This window comes from Mixophyes fleayi, chromosome 4 (assembly GCF_038048845.1).
Source record: "Mixophyes fleayi isolate aMixFle1 chromosome 4, aMixFle1.hap1, whole genome shotgun sequence".
Lineage (NCBI taxonomy): Eukaryota > Metazoa > Chordata > Amphibia > Anura > Limnodynastidae > Mixophyes > Mixophyes fleayi.
Genome location: NC_134405.1, coordinates 314,473,074 through 314,489,247, shown reverse-complemented (window position 1 = coordinate 314,489,247; position 16,174 = coordinate 314,473,074). Strand labels below are relative to the sequence as shown.

The 16,174-nt window shown below is 36.5% G+C and overlaps 1 protein-coding gene across 2 annotated transcripts in view; it reads left to right on the top strand.

Moving 5' to 3' along the window:
- The first annotated feature begins 4,392 nt into the window (after positions 1 to 4,392).
- Positions 4,393 to 16,174, top strand: part of GLRA1 (glycine receptor alpha 1) — a 104,694-nt gene continuing 92,912 nt past the window's right edge. Inside the window, exon 1 of one of the 2 annotated variants that reach the window (XM_075210100.1) lies at positions 4,393 to 5,100. In XM_075210100.1, coding sequence (XP_075066201.1) covers positions 5,045 to 5,100 — 56 coding nt within the window. In that variant the 5' untranslated portion in view covers positions 4,393 to 5,044. The remainder of the gene's footprint in view (positions 5,101 to 16,174) is intronic. The other variant, XM_075210101.1, reaches the window with a different exon arrangement.

Here is a 16,174-nt window from a genome sequence, read left to right as displayed (position 1 = left end):
ATTATTAGTATGCCACAGGGATCAGCATCATAAGCTGTCATTTTTAATCTCATTATTAATGACTTTGTAGATGCCCAAGAATGTAAGGTGTCCATATTTGCTGATAACATTAAGCTATGCAGGGTTATTAAAACCGAGCACGATAGTAACTTGCTACAGAACAATTTAGACAAAATGGGCAGTGAAACGGCAGATGAAATTTAATTAAACATATAAATATATGAATTCCAAACAGTGCTCCACTGTCAACTGCAGCTCAAGAATAACTTAAATCAGCTATATACTGGTTGAAAATATGTGACGATATGAAAAATACAGTGAAAGATATAATCAAGCGCTATCTATCTTTCACATAACTTAATTGTGAAAAGGGTAATATAGTAATATATACTTAATTTCAATTGATGCATGATAATCTTCAAAAGATTCCAATGTTGAAACACATCATAGTACGGAATAAAGAAAATATAACAATAGTGCAACACTGTTTAGCAAAGACACTAATTAAAAAAACAATGTCTCTAAATCAAATTTCAAGATAGCCCATGATTATATCTTTCACTGCATTTTTCAGAAGAAATTTAATGTAGATAAGTGTAGGGTTGTACACTTAGGCCGTGGTAATAACTGTGCTACACATTAAATGGAATACATTTGGGAAACACTAATATGGAAAAGGAAATACGAGTTGCAGAAAGTGTAGAGTAGCAGCACACAGTGTCAGGCAGCAGCTGCAAAGGCGAATACAATCCCGGGATGCATAAAAAGAGGGATAAAATCTCATGATGCAAACATAGTGATACTATTGTGTAATCCACTAGATAGAACAGATATTAAATATGAAGTTCAGTTTTGGTCACCACACTGTAAGAAGTGCACAGAAGGAAGTATCTGTAGTTATAATTAGTAGAGAATATTGAGAGGGTGACTGGTTCATTTTTGGTGTTGGGAAGTCATTTTTATCCTCTTTGAGGTAACAGTCTCACTGAGGGTTTATTTTCTCTTCCTCTGCTCAACACAATTAGAATGTATGAAAAGTTGAACATGATAGACCTGTGTCTTGTGTCAACCTTCCTTTTTTTGTAAATAAGGTCACCATCTGCCTCTACTCTCTTCCAGTCTCTACACTGGCTCCATTTCTCCTACAGAGTACAGTTCAAACTCTTAACCCTCACCTATAGATCCCACACCCCCCACACCACTTACAACCTCTGCCAATGGCTGCCGCCTCTCCTCACTAATGACCTTTTCATGCTCCCGCCTTCAAGAATTGAACCACACTGTTCCCTACCATACAAACACACATGTGTATTCTCTCCTTTACTCCATCAGTGTCTGTTGCTCCCATCCTGGTGGGCTCAGGATCATCTTGCACTGATTTACTGCCTATCCCCCCCCCCCCCATCTACTAATGTCCCTATCCTCAAGTTATAGTGAGAGTTGAAACCCACCTTGCACCTCATTGGCACTGGTTTGGCTAATCATCGCTGTGTATTGTAATTTTGTGTCTATATTGCATTGTACTGCATTGTGCTGTAATGTTATGTTCTACTGTTTTAATGTTACCAAAGATGCATGGCTTTAATAGTCAGCATTGATCTTATGTTGATGCTTTAAACAGGACATTTGGTTCAGCTATCCTTAGCAAGGAACCAGGCTATTGGTTTGAACGCTGTTTTTATGGATTGAAGCGTCAAGAACTGTTTCTTTGCTTCCTGTCATAATCAGGAGATGGGGGGTCACACAGAGCACGGTATGACATTGGCAGGTGTGGTGAATGTAAACGTCATTTTGCACAAAAGTGTTAAGGTATAAATTATAATGTATTCCTAATAGTTATGCCTATAATGATGCATACAAAATGTAAAGTGTTAGTCCAAAATCCAGGCTGACACACGACAGTTCATTTACAAGGTGCAAAATTAGTCCTTACAATAAATAACTCTTTGCACATGTGCGGTTGGTTATCTTATCACCTACTTTATATGAGTAAAAAGCCACATTCTGGTTTCTGGAACTCAGTAAAATCACTTCATGTCTACCTTTAAGAGGATTATCGGTAAGGCTGAAAATGATAGAGATAGACTAGGATGACTCGACTCGCTATTACTGGTACCTCCTAAGCACTGGTAAAAATCAACACCTTCTCATTGGAGAAAAAGACTCTATCAGGGAATGCGCCCTCTCCTCCTCTTGCACCTTATTTAAATATCTCATCCTGCATAAAGAAACCTAACTTTTCAATTTAGGTATAATTTGAAGTGCACTGATGCTGTCTGCATTTATCTAGGAATGGCCCAATCTGTCCAGTATAAAAAGATACAACATTTTGCAACCCCTTGCAAACATTTTGACATCGTCATGTGCAGATCCATGTTCTTCAAATAACAATAGGCTTATTTGTTCAAAAAATATGCATATGATATCAAACGTGAAAATGCACAATGGGGAGCAATGTTGAAACTCTTAAACGACTACTAGTGCCTGATTCATGAAGGAACGTAAATGCCAATATGTGCCATACTTTGCGTAAAAACACTCTGCGCAAGCCCAGAACTGCCAGTGAACGCAGCAATGTCTAACTCATTTTCAAGTGCAAAGGACCCTTACTGCCGCCTACGATTTCATGGGCTGAACGGGGAGGGGACTAGGTGTATGCACGTAGTCAATGTACAGTAAGGGTGTGCTAAGCTCGAGTGTACATTCAAAACATTCTAATAAATGTTTCATGGGGGGGGAGTAAAAAAAACATTTTTTCCATGCGTTCTTTTGTGACTTTATATTCCACTTATGTATTGGGCATATCCTGCAGTGTATTGTCTATTAGAACTGAGCGCACCTAGAACCATATTCAACAGGAGACGTATCTTTACATCTGCTCCTTGTTGAATACGGACGTGCGTACATACATTGAGGGGGATTCAATTCCCCCCAGATTAATCCTACTACTGTTATTACGGTAAATTTAACCCGGCATTCTGTTCGCAGCTCAGGGAGCTGTGAGCAAAAAGCCGACATTGCAACTACCGTAATAACGGTATTTAAGCGCATTATGACCGTACGGTTATAGTGCGCAGGCCGCGTTACTTTTTACAGTAACGCAGCCAACTGAATTCCTTCCATTATGTTCATTTCGCATTTGTTAATGAACCAGGCCCCTAATATCTACAGATCTCTGACACGCAAAGATGTCATTTAAATTGCTATTCCACTTACAGACAACTGTATTTAATTGCTTTGTAAATGCCCCTCTTCACCTTTTACCAAAATACATTACTTTATATTTCTTTATGTTTTCACTAAAGCCTTTATATTATCTAGGCAGAGTTGTTTGTTTGTATTTGCCATTGGATGCGACTGCTCTGTGGATATAATCGTGTATATAATTGTGGATACAATATTATCCAATGAACAGCACAAGTGACTTGTTCTATACCCAGGGATAATTACGGGTTTTTAAAAAAAAAAAACTCCTGCCTAGATCATATAAAAGCCTTGGAGAAAAGCACACAGGCATACTACAGACATATAGAGCAATGTATTTAGCAAAAGTCACAGGACACATTTACAAGTCAATATATTTAAGGTTTTCGAAGATGAAAAACCTCAACACATTTTTCACTACACTTCCTTTAGAAATTCTTTCAGGCAGCAAAACATATGCTTATCTTAACATGCAGCGGTCATAAAATAGCGGTCATAAAATATTTGGAATTATCAATTTCACCTTTGTCTGCTCCCCCAGTGTTTTTTGACCTGCGTTTTACGCTCCATTTCATTTTATTGGCAAAGGTTGATGCACAGTTGTTGACCTCTTGGAAAGGAAGTGGTTAACACAACACAACGCAGCAGTTGCTGCTGATAAAAGCACTAAACCTCCCAGGGAAACCGATCACTGTAATGCTGCATAGGGTTTATTTCTGCTCTGTTAGTGATTAATTCCCAAGGGGTCAGATTTAGCATCATTTAGTGATGAACTTGTTACATAAGAGTACTTGAGAGCATGGTGCTGGCATATGATAATTGAAATACAATTTGCGTTGCGTTGGACAGACATGTATAATTATAGTCACTATAATTGCCAAAAAAAAAAAACTCTTTTACAAAATAATCTACTAAACAGGAATTAAGAACTGCGAGACAGGGCAAGATTATGATACAAAAAGCTCCAGCAATCTCACAGTTAACACATTCAAATGATGAGCAAGCCTACCTTCCAATTAGAGGATGTCTGAGGCATTTTGAAAACAGATGAACCAATAAGGATGGCAGGTGGGCGGGATTCCTAATGCTGGGGAGGCTTTTTTCATCATTTCACCTTTTTTTTTTTTTTTTTTTTTTTTAGTTTAGTAAATTACTGCAGTAAGGAATATGCTAAGAAGTGGTGACTTCTCCCAGCATAATATGGAGCAAGAGAAAACATCCAGCACAGTATGTTGAAATTGATGTACTGTTGTGACCATAAAATGCCCCAAGACTGTGAAACTTAAAGGAGAGCTTCTTTCTCACTTTCTCCCTCGAGCAATGGGACAGGCTCTTCGCAGACACAACATCTCAGTCCTCGGGGAAAGCCTGCACACACCAGAGCAGGAGAAGGTGATGCTGAAGAAATCTTGGAGGGGACATTAGGGGTCCTCTGACACAGACCTAGAAGGGTCGTCCAACTCCCCCTAGCTGGCTGAACATTGCATGGGATATAAGGAAGCTGTGAGCTTGCAGAGGATATCTTTATTGCAATCATCCTGTGACTTGCATGGTTTGGCAGGATACTGTGGCCGACAGTTAGTCACTTTGTATGGAGAGGACGCCTTGGTGCAGGTGATTGGAGTAACGCTTCAATGAGAGGCAGCCGCTGTCCGTGGTGCTGAACGAGACTCCCTCGCGCCTGTCTGCTGCTATCGTTTCAGAACCCTTAAACTACGGATCCAGACTAGTTCTTTCTTCGATTATTAAGTGTGCAAGGACTTTATTTTTATTTTTTTTGCACCCTTATCCAAAGTGGCAGCATATTTATTTCTAATCTGCGACCCACACCACCGAAAACATGTGCAGTCTCAATGCACTGGGCATCTACCTTTGGGAAACCCTTGTATTCTTCAGGTAATGCTTTTTCCTTATTGCTGAAATGTAAAAAAAAAAAAAAAGGAATAGAAGATAGAGGGGTTTAATATCACAATGGTTAAGACAGGGGGGGTGGGCGGGGATTAAAGCAGCATCTTTAATCCCCAGCACTGTGTGTAATTTGTAACTGGCGTGGTTTACAAACGTATCTAAGGACTTTATGTAATTAGTGCTGCAAAATCTGTAACCGCAGTGCTGATGAAAACAGCACAGCCCTCTAACGGGAGGGCGGCCACTGGCGGAAGTCTGAGGGTACTGCAGGCAAGCGTGGCACTGTCTCGTTTTATTAGATGTCCGTTTAGCATGCTTTTTAGAATATTAATATTAGAGGTAAAGCATATCCCATATACATATGATGACATTGCACACGCTGATAAAAAATTAAAATACCTCCAAGCTTTATTAACATTGCAATACAGAGCTACGTGCATTTTTGCAAGTCAAGGCAGCAAGCTATGTTCAGAATCATCTGATATGTAAAGTCTAGCTATAAAAGATTGCTAAAAATTTTAAAAAATAAATAAATAGCATATTTGCATTAATACAAACATGTAGATTATTGTGTATCGTAAATACTTTAGATGACGTTGATGTTGTTTTATTGCTACAATTTAGATACTAAAATTGTTTTTCTATTATTATTATTATTATTATTATTATTATTATTATTATTATTATTATTATTATTTAGGCATGTTTGGCTTTGTGTTGTGCGTAATATAATGTAAATCCACAATGATTTTTTTACAATGGAAATCAGCGATGCAGTAGAGGAATTCCAAAGGGCCATTAATCACATTTGTCAGAGTAAAGTCATTGCCCATTGGAACCAGTTGCATTCTCCTCTACACATTTACTAGGGCTATTTTGCACTTCTGTTTATCCGTTTTTGGCCTCTGATATTTTAGAAAGACCACAACTCCATGTTTTTAGGTTTCCTGAATTAATATACACTAGAGGCTAGTCAATACAGGTCTTTGGAACTCATACATACATTCACTCATTTTAATCACTTAGGGCCTGATTTTGAGTTAGGAGCAAAGCAAAGGAGCAACTTTGCACCTGGACAAGCCATGTTACATTGCAAGGGGTACAAATTTACTTTTTTTTGCATGCAAGAAAAATACTGGATGTTTTTTCATGTAGCACACAAATACTTGATGCCTTATTTTTACACTGAAATTAAAGTTGATCTATAATATACCCTACCCCAACTATAAATCTGCCCCTAAATATTAAAGTTACCTTCCCCTCTAATGCAACATGGTTTTGCCCAGGTGCAAAGTTACTCCTTTTCCTTGCTTTGCTCCTAACTCAAAATCAGGCCCTTAATGTGCATTGTAAAGCCTATTTAATGTGCTTTTACAATGATGGCCCTAGAAATGATGCAAGGAAGTGGACCTTAAAACACAAAACACGTACATCATACTTTCTGACATGCGGTTGCTTTGTATCAGGTCGATTTTGCCTACAGAATTCAAAAGCATCATCGCAGGATACAATTCAATGGAGCACTATGGGAATGTTCATTAAGTACACGGTGCACTATTTTAATGCAGGGTAACCAATTAACAAACACACTTCAAACTCTCTGTTAAAGTGATGACAAAGTGCTACATTTTGTCTCTGTTTTTAACAAGCATTATTTTTGAATGCCGATAAGTATAAGAATTTACTTAGTGAAGGTTACATTTCCTTTAACTATAATGTTAGTATAAATAAGTTTTGACATAAAGTTTCAATGCCTCGAGCATGCACAAGTAGGATAAGAGGTTTGTGTTTCACCAACATAATTATCACATTTAAATCCTAAAAAACAATTCCTTTGTTTGTTGTTGCTACTCAGTTTGCAGTTATGAGACTGATAAATAGTCCAAGTTAACAGACTGAAAGAAAATATGTAAAACGGGGTGAAAAGCTTCTGGCTTTGGTTTATTTATGTTTCCATACCTTTAGGATACATTATCATAGCAATAATGTTTTTTTTGGTGTTGTACACACTTAGATATAGGACAGCGTCCTTTAATTAAAATTACAAAATAACATCTTGAGTCAATGTGTTCTTTCTCTCAGAATTACTGATTTGAAAGCACTAGGGGGTATATTTACTAAACTGCGGGTTTGAAAAAGTGGAGATGTTGCCTATAGCAACCAATCAGATTCTAGCTGTCATTTTGTAGAATGTACTAAATAAATGACAGCTCAAATCTGATTGGTTGCTATAGGCAACATCTCCACTTTTTCAAACGCGCAGTTTAGTAAATATACCCCTTGGTCTCCTAAAGAGTCTCGGACAGCTGTCCAGTCTCACTTGGTGACATCTTGCTCTGTTTAATCATGGAGTCTGCTGTAGCTGTTTTAACAACACAATTAGCTGATGATAATAAATCAGCCTATTCTTTCATATCTCATCAAGTGTAAAAAAGGCCATATAGGCTGAACATTACTGAGGGCTGCCAACGTTCCACCCTGTAAGGACATTTATTTTAACATAAAAATGTAGACTTTTGTCCAAAGCCCTATCCTTACAAATTATTAATAGTAATAACCTGCATAGTTTATGTTTAAACATTCTAGTGATAAATGATCATTGTGTACATTTAAATTTGTATTGTATTACACATATAAAGCCATTGTTTATCAAGGAAATGTATAGCTAATAAATGTACTAGTCCCATCAATGAAGCAGTCCAAAAATTAGTTTAACGTCTGTCATTTTTCTACTGTATCCAGGCTCCTCCCCAATTTATTGGTCAGATGAGTAAAGCAGGCAAACATAAAAACACAAAACGGCCCATAGTGTAATAAAACTGTTACAAGATGTTATGTTAATTATTGATTAATATTAAACAGTTTTTCCCAGGAGGAATAGTTATATAGGGACTAAATGGGGACAAAAAGGGTAAACATTTATCATACATCTCAAACACATCAAATCACATTTGTATTCAAAGGCCCTGACAGAGATTGGGCATGTCGTCTCTGATTTATATAGCAACTCTAAGGGGCAAACTCAATTGTAAAAAACTCTGCGCAAGTTGCCTCCGGAATGGACGCGAGACACCACACGCGGATTTTTTTTACAGAAATAACGCAAAAAATTTTAACGCTGTAACAGTAAAAAAGCGCGGCTAATTGAATCTGCCCCTAAGTGATAAATAATACCTGTTTTTCTTTATAAATATAGGTTCATAGCTATAGGTGACAGAACAGTTGGGAATTGAGGTTCTCCTAACTCTATGGTGGAGACTGAAGTCAATGTGATGTGTCTCCAGAACACACCGCTGAGACACGTCGTCTTGACATACTGACTTAAATCTCTGCTCATTTTCCCTCGCGTATCATATACAGTAGAAATGAGCTGAGATTTCTTACTGTAAATGGCGGGAATATGAGCATCTGAACATCGAGGCAATGTTTGGTAGCACCTCGAGCTGAATTGGATCTCTCCCTATGTCATTGTTAATTATATGATAATTTTGCTCGATGAGAAAACCAGTCCTACCAAAACACCTCTTGGGAGAACATAAGTAAATTAATGCCCCACATCAGCCAAACGTGAAGGCTTAACAAATCGCTAACACATATATAATGACAGAGCAATAAAAAATTGCTTTGTCAACCACTAATATTCTTTCTGTCAAACCCAATCCTTGGGAGCTACCAACAGGTCATGTATTCAGCATATCTGTCTGTAGAAACAGGTGGCATAATTACTGACCCGGAATAAAAGAATAACCTGTGAATGACTAATGAAATCCTGAAAACATGAACTGTTGAAAAATCTGGAGGACTGAGTTTGAGCACCTCTGTTGAATGTTGAACATAGTTGATCTTTTCTGGAATTTAATAGCAAAAAAAACCACAGAAACCCTAAAGTGAGCAAAATGTTTTAAGGTAAAAGGAATTACTTGTAAGTTATTTGTTAAGGCAACAAAGCAATTGAGATGTCTGGGTTTTCCCCTATGTCCTAAGGAAGGCCGAAAAAAATAGATGAGGTTAACTTAACTCTCAGCAGAAGTCTGTGACTACACTGGACAGATATGGCCATTGGATGCTAACTCCATAAGGTCATTAGTGTAGCCAGTCATCATCATCATCATCTATTTATTTATATAGCGCCACCAATTCCACAGCGCTGTACAGAGAACTCATTCACATCAGTCCCTGCCCCATTAGAGCTTACAATCTAAATCCCTTAACATACACACATACAATCCAAGAGAGACTAAGGCCAATTTAATAGCAGCCAATTAACCTACCAGTATGTTTTTGGAGGGTGGGAGGAAACCAGAGCACCCGGAGGAAACCCACGCAAACACGTCAATCATAATACACAGTGGTAGCTATTTTCTGGATGCATTTTCAGCCAGTCCCATTCCTCATCTGATTGATGTGAATCAGACAGTTGTTTTTGGCCCAAACACACAGCATGGGTCTAAAATGACTTCATGTGGCGCCAAATTTAGAACCCACAATGGATGACCCCAATACAAAAAATTCTCATCCTGGATCCTTAGCAAGGTGCAAATATAATGTAAATATCTTAAGTTCCATCAGAATATAGACGTTTTTAGATATGCATTTGTGCTTGTTAGAAGATACGTTATTATATTGGATCACCTTGTATTTTAGATTTACTGATCCAATAAGTGTAACAAATGACATTTAATTAAAATTTTAGGTGTCCATCACTAAAGTGTGAAGAGCTGCGATGATGTACTAAACTATGATTGCAGATGTAAGCGTTAGACAATAGCAGTGATAGCATCAATCTCCAGCCAGTGCTATGATCACGACCATCACTAACCACTTATGAACGTTTAATTAACAGGGGTTTGTTAACACGTCCTTTGTAAGAAGAGCCACCATCACTCAAATTTGGGATGGAGATGTGGACAGCAAATTTAAACTTTGGGGCTTTCTTATAAATGTTGCATTCAAAGACAGCTGTAAAATAAGGACACAATGGATATTTGAAAGTAACAAATAATGCAATTAAATTAAAAAATGAATAGATAACTAATGCTACAATGACAAAAAAAGATAAAAACAGATGTATCTGCACCATCAATCTAAGTCTGGCGTCTCTCGGAAAAATGATAATGATAGAATAGCACACATCTAGATTATTAGGGGCTAGATTTACTAAGCTGCGGGTTTGAAAAAGTGGGGATGTTGCCTATAGCAACCAATCAGATTCTAGCTGTCATTTTGTATATGGTACTAAATAAATGAAAGCTAGAATCTGATTGGTTGCTATAGGCAACATCCCCACTTTTACCAAACCCGCAGCTTAGTAAATCTAGCCCTAGGGCTGTGGGGGGGCTATCATATTTATTTTATCATGATGCATCAGAATTGTTCTTACAGAACGGTGTAATTCAGACAGTTTCCATTGTCAGCATTTTAGCAAAACAGCTGTATTGTCCGGATGCAATGCTGGAGACAGACTGGACAAATCATATCCGAGATACATCCTAATAACATATATATTATTCTCGGTGCATCGCTGAGAGAAGGGATATGCGCTAGTACTTTTCATAAATTGCAATTTATTAAAGTCTAAAGAGCATGATTAAATAACACATTATTTTGTTCCAGGTAGGAAAAAAAATTGACATTTGAAATAAAAGTGGATTTTATTTCAGCACACGGTACATAATGCAGCATGACATACTCCATCAAGTTCACAGGATATGCTTTAGCTTGTTTTTTGAGTATCAATATGGAATGCAAAAATATTATGTCTAAAAGTAAAATACATCAATGATATAATCAATAAAATAAGTATTTATCAAAAGTAGCAAAATAACACAAAACCAAAATGAATAAATAACCGAAATCAAATAAAAGGATAATCCCCATAGAATATGGTTTACTGTTAACATCGCTATTCTCAAACCTTTAGTGATTAGATAGTAGTGTGTTACAGCCACATGTTAAATCACTTGCTGCTTCAGCAGAGCTATGTACTTTATTTCACAATAAGGCAGTATCAGTCATTATAACATCTAATAGGAGCTGTTCTTCAATGGGGGTGCTGCCAATACCTACATCTTCCCATCCGCATATATCCTCCAGCGTTTCTGGCCTGACCCCACTTCTTGCGTAAAGCTAAGTTGACAAATCAGCTTGGAGCAAGAATACAGGCTAAGGAAAGAGCAACTAATGATGTGGGTGCTTGGGAGTCGGAGAGAAAGAAAGTACAAAGCCTTTGGGAAACTAGGAAATGATGTAAAGCAAGGAGTTCCTAATTTGTGGCACTAATAATGCCATGTTCGTCTTTTAGAGCTCACTAAAAGAACAGTGGAATGCTGTCTCTGCCAACAAATAACTAACATTTGTATGCTAATTACTATATCCATTGTGTCAGCATCTGGCGATGGCTGAAACAGACAGAACTTGAAACTGGTTACGTACTGTGCTGTTTTATAGGAAGCAAGAGGCTGCGTTTTAGTAGAGGTCTGGGTGCTCTCATTATAAACAGGGCACACTGAATCTATTTTAGACAAAAGCTTCAATGTCCTTACCGAGGCTGAGGGATTAGAGATTAAGGCAGGATTTAATCATGGTGTTATCTGGTAAATGTGAATTCGGAGAGATGTGATCTGATCTGACTCCAATAATTTATCATATGTGATAAAGTTATGGTTTCTGCTTACTGTAGCATGGGAGGTCTATAATGTAATATACAGTGGATGGGTGGCATGGCAAGGTATATTTCACAATATAAGCCATGTGCAGTACAAATAAGTTATCTATCTCATATCTATCTATCTATCTATCTACCTCATATCTATCTCATATCTATCTATCTATCTATCTATCTATCTATCTATCTCATATCTATCTCCTATATATCTGTCAATCTATCTATTTCTCTGTCTCTCCATTTCTCTATCTCATATCTATCTGTCTATCTATCTATCTATCTATCTATCTATCTATCTATCTATCTATCTATCTATCTCCTTCTATCTGTCTATCTATCTATTTATCTCATATCTGTCTATCTAACTATCTATCTATCTATCTCATATCTATCTATCTATCTATCTCATATCTATTTCCTATATATCTGTCAATCTATCTATTTATCTCATATCTATCGATCTATCTATTTCATATCTATCTATCTATCTATCTATTTATCTCATATCTGTCTATCTAACTATCTATCTATCTATCTATCTATCTATCTATCTATCTATCTATCTATCTCATATCTATCTATCTATCTATCTATCTCATATCTATCTCCTATATATCTGTCAATCTATCTATTTTTCTGTCTCTCCATTCTCTATCTCATATGTATCTATCTATCTATCTATCTATCTATCTCCTTCTATCTGTCTATCTATCTATTTCTCTGTCTCTCCATTTCTCTATCTCATATCTATCTATCTATCTATCTATCTATCTATCTATCTATCTATCTATCTATCTATCTCCTTCTATCTGTCTATCTATCTATTTATCTCATATCTGTCTATCTAACTATCTATCTATCTATCTATCTATCTCATATCTATCTATCTATCTATCTCATATCTGTCTCCTATATATCTGTCAATCTATCTATTTATCTCATATCTATCGATCTATCTATTTCATATCTATCTATCTATCTATTTATCTCATATCTGTCTATCTAACTATCTATCTATCTATCTATCTATCTATCTATCTATCTCATATCTATCTATCTATCTATCTATCTATCTATCTCATATCTATCTCCTATATATCTGTCAATCTATCTATTTCTCTGTCTCTCCATTTCTCTATCTCATATGTATCTATCTATCTATCTATCTATCTATCTATCTATCTATCTATCTCCTTCTATCTGTCTATCTATCTATTTCTCTATCTCATATCTATCGATCTATCTATTTCACATCTATCTATCTATCTATCTATTGCTTATCTATCTATTTATCTATCTCATATCTATCTGTCTATCTATCTCATATCTGTCTACCTATCTATCCATCTATCTATCTATCTCTCTATCTATTTCTCTATCTCATATCTATCTATCTATCTATCTATCCATCTATCTATCTATCTATCTATCTCTCTCATATCTATCTATCTATCTCATATCTGTCTACCTATCTATCCATCTATCTATCTATCTATCTATCTATCTATCTATCTATCTATCTATTTCTATATCTATCTATCTATCTATCTATCTATCTATCTATCTATCTATCTATCTCCTTCTATCTGTCTATCTATCTATTTATCTCATATATATCTGTCTATCTATCTATTTATCTCCTATATATCTGTCTATCTATCTATTTATCTCATATCTATCTATCTATCTCATATCTATCTCCTATATATCTGTCAATCTATCTATTTCTCTGTCTCTCCATTTCTCTATCTCATATGTATCTATCTATCTATCTATCTCCTATCTATCCGTCTATCTATCTATTTTTCTATCTCATATCTATCGATCTATCTATTTCATATCTATCTATCTATTGCTTATCTATCTATTTATCTATCTCATATCTATCTGTCTATATATCTCATATCTATCTACCTATCTATCCATCTATCTATCTCCTATCTATCTGTCTATCTATCTATCTATTTCTCTATCTCATATCTATCTATCTATCTATCTATCTATCTATCTATTTCTCTATCTCATATCTATCGATCTATCTATTTCATATCTATCTATCTATCTATGTATCAATCTATTTCCTATCTGTCAATCTTTCTATTTATCTATCTATCTATCTATCTATCTATCTATCTATCTATCTATCTATCTATCTATCTCCTATCTATCTGTCTATCTATCTATTTCTCTATCTCATATCTATCGATCTATCTATTTCATATCTATCTATCTATCTATCTATCTATCTATCTATCTATCTATCTATCTATCGATCTATCTCCTATCTGTCAATCTTTCTATTTCTATATCTATCTATCTATTTCTATATCTATCTATCTATCTATCTATCTATCTATCTATCTATCTATCTATCTATCTATCGCTTATCTATCTATTTATCTATCTCATATCTATATGTCTATCTATCTCATATCTATCTACCTATCTATCCATCTATCTCCTATCTATCTATCTATCTATCTATCTATCTATCTATCTATCTATCTATCTATCTATCTTTTTCTCTATCTCATATCTATCTATCTCCTATCTATTTATCTATCTATCTATTTCTCTATCTCATATCTATCGATCTATCTATTTCATATCTATCTATCTATCTATCTATCGATCTCCTATCTATCTGTTAATCTATCTATTTCTCCATTTATCTATCTATCTATTAATCTATCTATCTATCTCATATCTGTCTATCTCTATCTATCTTATTGTCTGTCTATACTTCTAAAATCCAGAGTCTACAGCACAAATTGTGTTATAAGAACTTGCAGCCACAAGATTTCAGATAAAAAACTAGAACATTTAGCAGAAGGGCACTGTCTGAAACTTTAACTTGCTGGAGGTTTACATCTGAGGATGATTATTTATCTGGGTGATTATTGTGCACGGTAAAGTCATTATATTCTACTGTACAAAAGAACAGAATGTTCAGTGTAAATTCAGGCCCTGAGCATATATTATATATTTATATTTTATTTGCTGTTATAATTTAAAATTATAACTAGGACTACACACCGGTATATTCTATACAGCTTATTTTTTTTTGACACTACAATTTATCAGACATGATTAATAATAGAAATATGACATTGACTTTTTCGACTATACAAGCACACCTCCAGTTACCTGGACAATGGTCATACCTGACAACTTTCCGACTCCAGAGCCAAAATGACACAAATCGCTGTGAATTGCGTCATCAAGATCCTCATCTCGCCCACTTCACTCCCGGCTTTCTTATATTATAATCTGTGTAACAGGCCAGTATTTCCTGATGAACAGTTTTACTTCAATACATGGGGATGTTAGGAAATTAATTAAAAGTAATGATATACTAAAATATTACTCATTTAAAACGTTTTTTCACTGATTAAAACAGGATATCTCTATTTCTCAAATTATTGTTTGGTAAAGCAAAGTTTCTATTCTTTCCTTTTCGGCCCTTCCTATCTAATGAAGCAACCAAAACTAATATCCACGCGCTCATCATTTCCCGGCTGGACTATTGCAATCTTCTCCTCACCGGCCTCCCCCGCTCTCGCCTTGCCCCCCTTCGTTCTATACTTAATGCGGCGGCGAGGCTTACCTTCTTTTCTCGCCGCTCCTCTTCTGCCTCCCCTCTCTGCCTTGCCCTTCACTGGCTCCCCTTCCCCTATCGAATTCTTTTTAAACTTCTTACCCTCACCTACAAGGCCCTCTCCCAGTCTACTGCCCCTTACATCTCCAATCTCCTCTCCATCCACACTTCCGCCCGTTCCCTGCGCTCGGCCAATGACCGTCGCCTCTCCTCCACTCTAATAACCTCATCCCACTCCAGAATTCAAGACTTCTCCCGAGCTGCCCCCTTGCATTGGAATGACCTCCCTCGCTCCATCTGTCTATCCCCTAACTTGTGCTCCTTCAAACGGGCACTCAAAACTCATCTCTTCCTCAAGGCTTACCAGCCCTCCACTTAACCCTCTTTCCATGCTCGCTCTCATCTCCTAGATCCTCCTTTGAAAAGGGTGCGCTTGCTCCCCTCCTCTGACTCCCTCTGTGCCGATTGTCTGTTGCCCTCCCTTTAGGATGTAAGCTCTAATGAGCAGGGCCCTTCTCCCTCCTGTCTCTCTACCTTCTCTTCTGCTCCAACCTCAATATTCTTGATTTTCCTGGAGCATCTGAAGTCTCGGTATTACTCGTTTATTGTTCTGTACTGTTATTCCCTGTACTGTCCATTGTTTGTACTGTGTTCGGCGCTGCGGAAACCTTGTGGCGCCTTATAAATAAATAATAATAATAATTTCCCATAGTATTGCTACTACAAATACAGATACGTTGAGTTCTATGGGTAAAATATTATTTAGCCTCAGCTGAAACAGGCTTGGATTGGTCATTAAA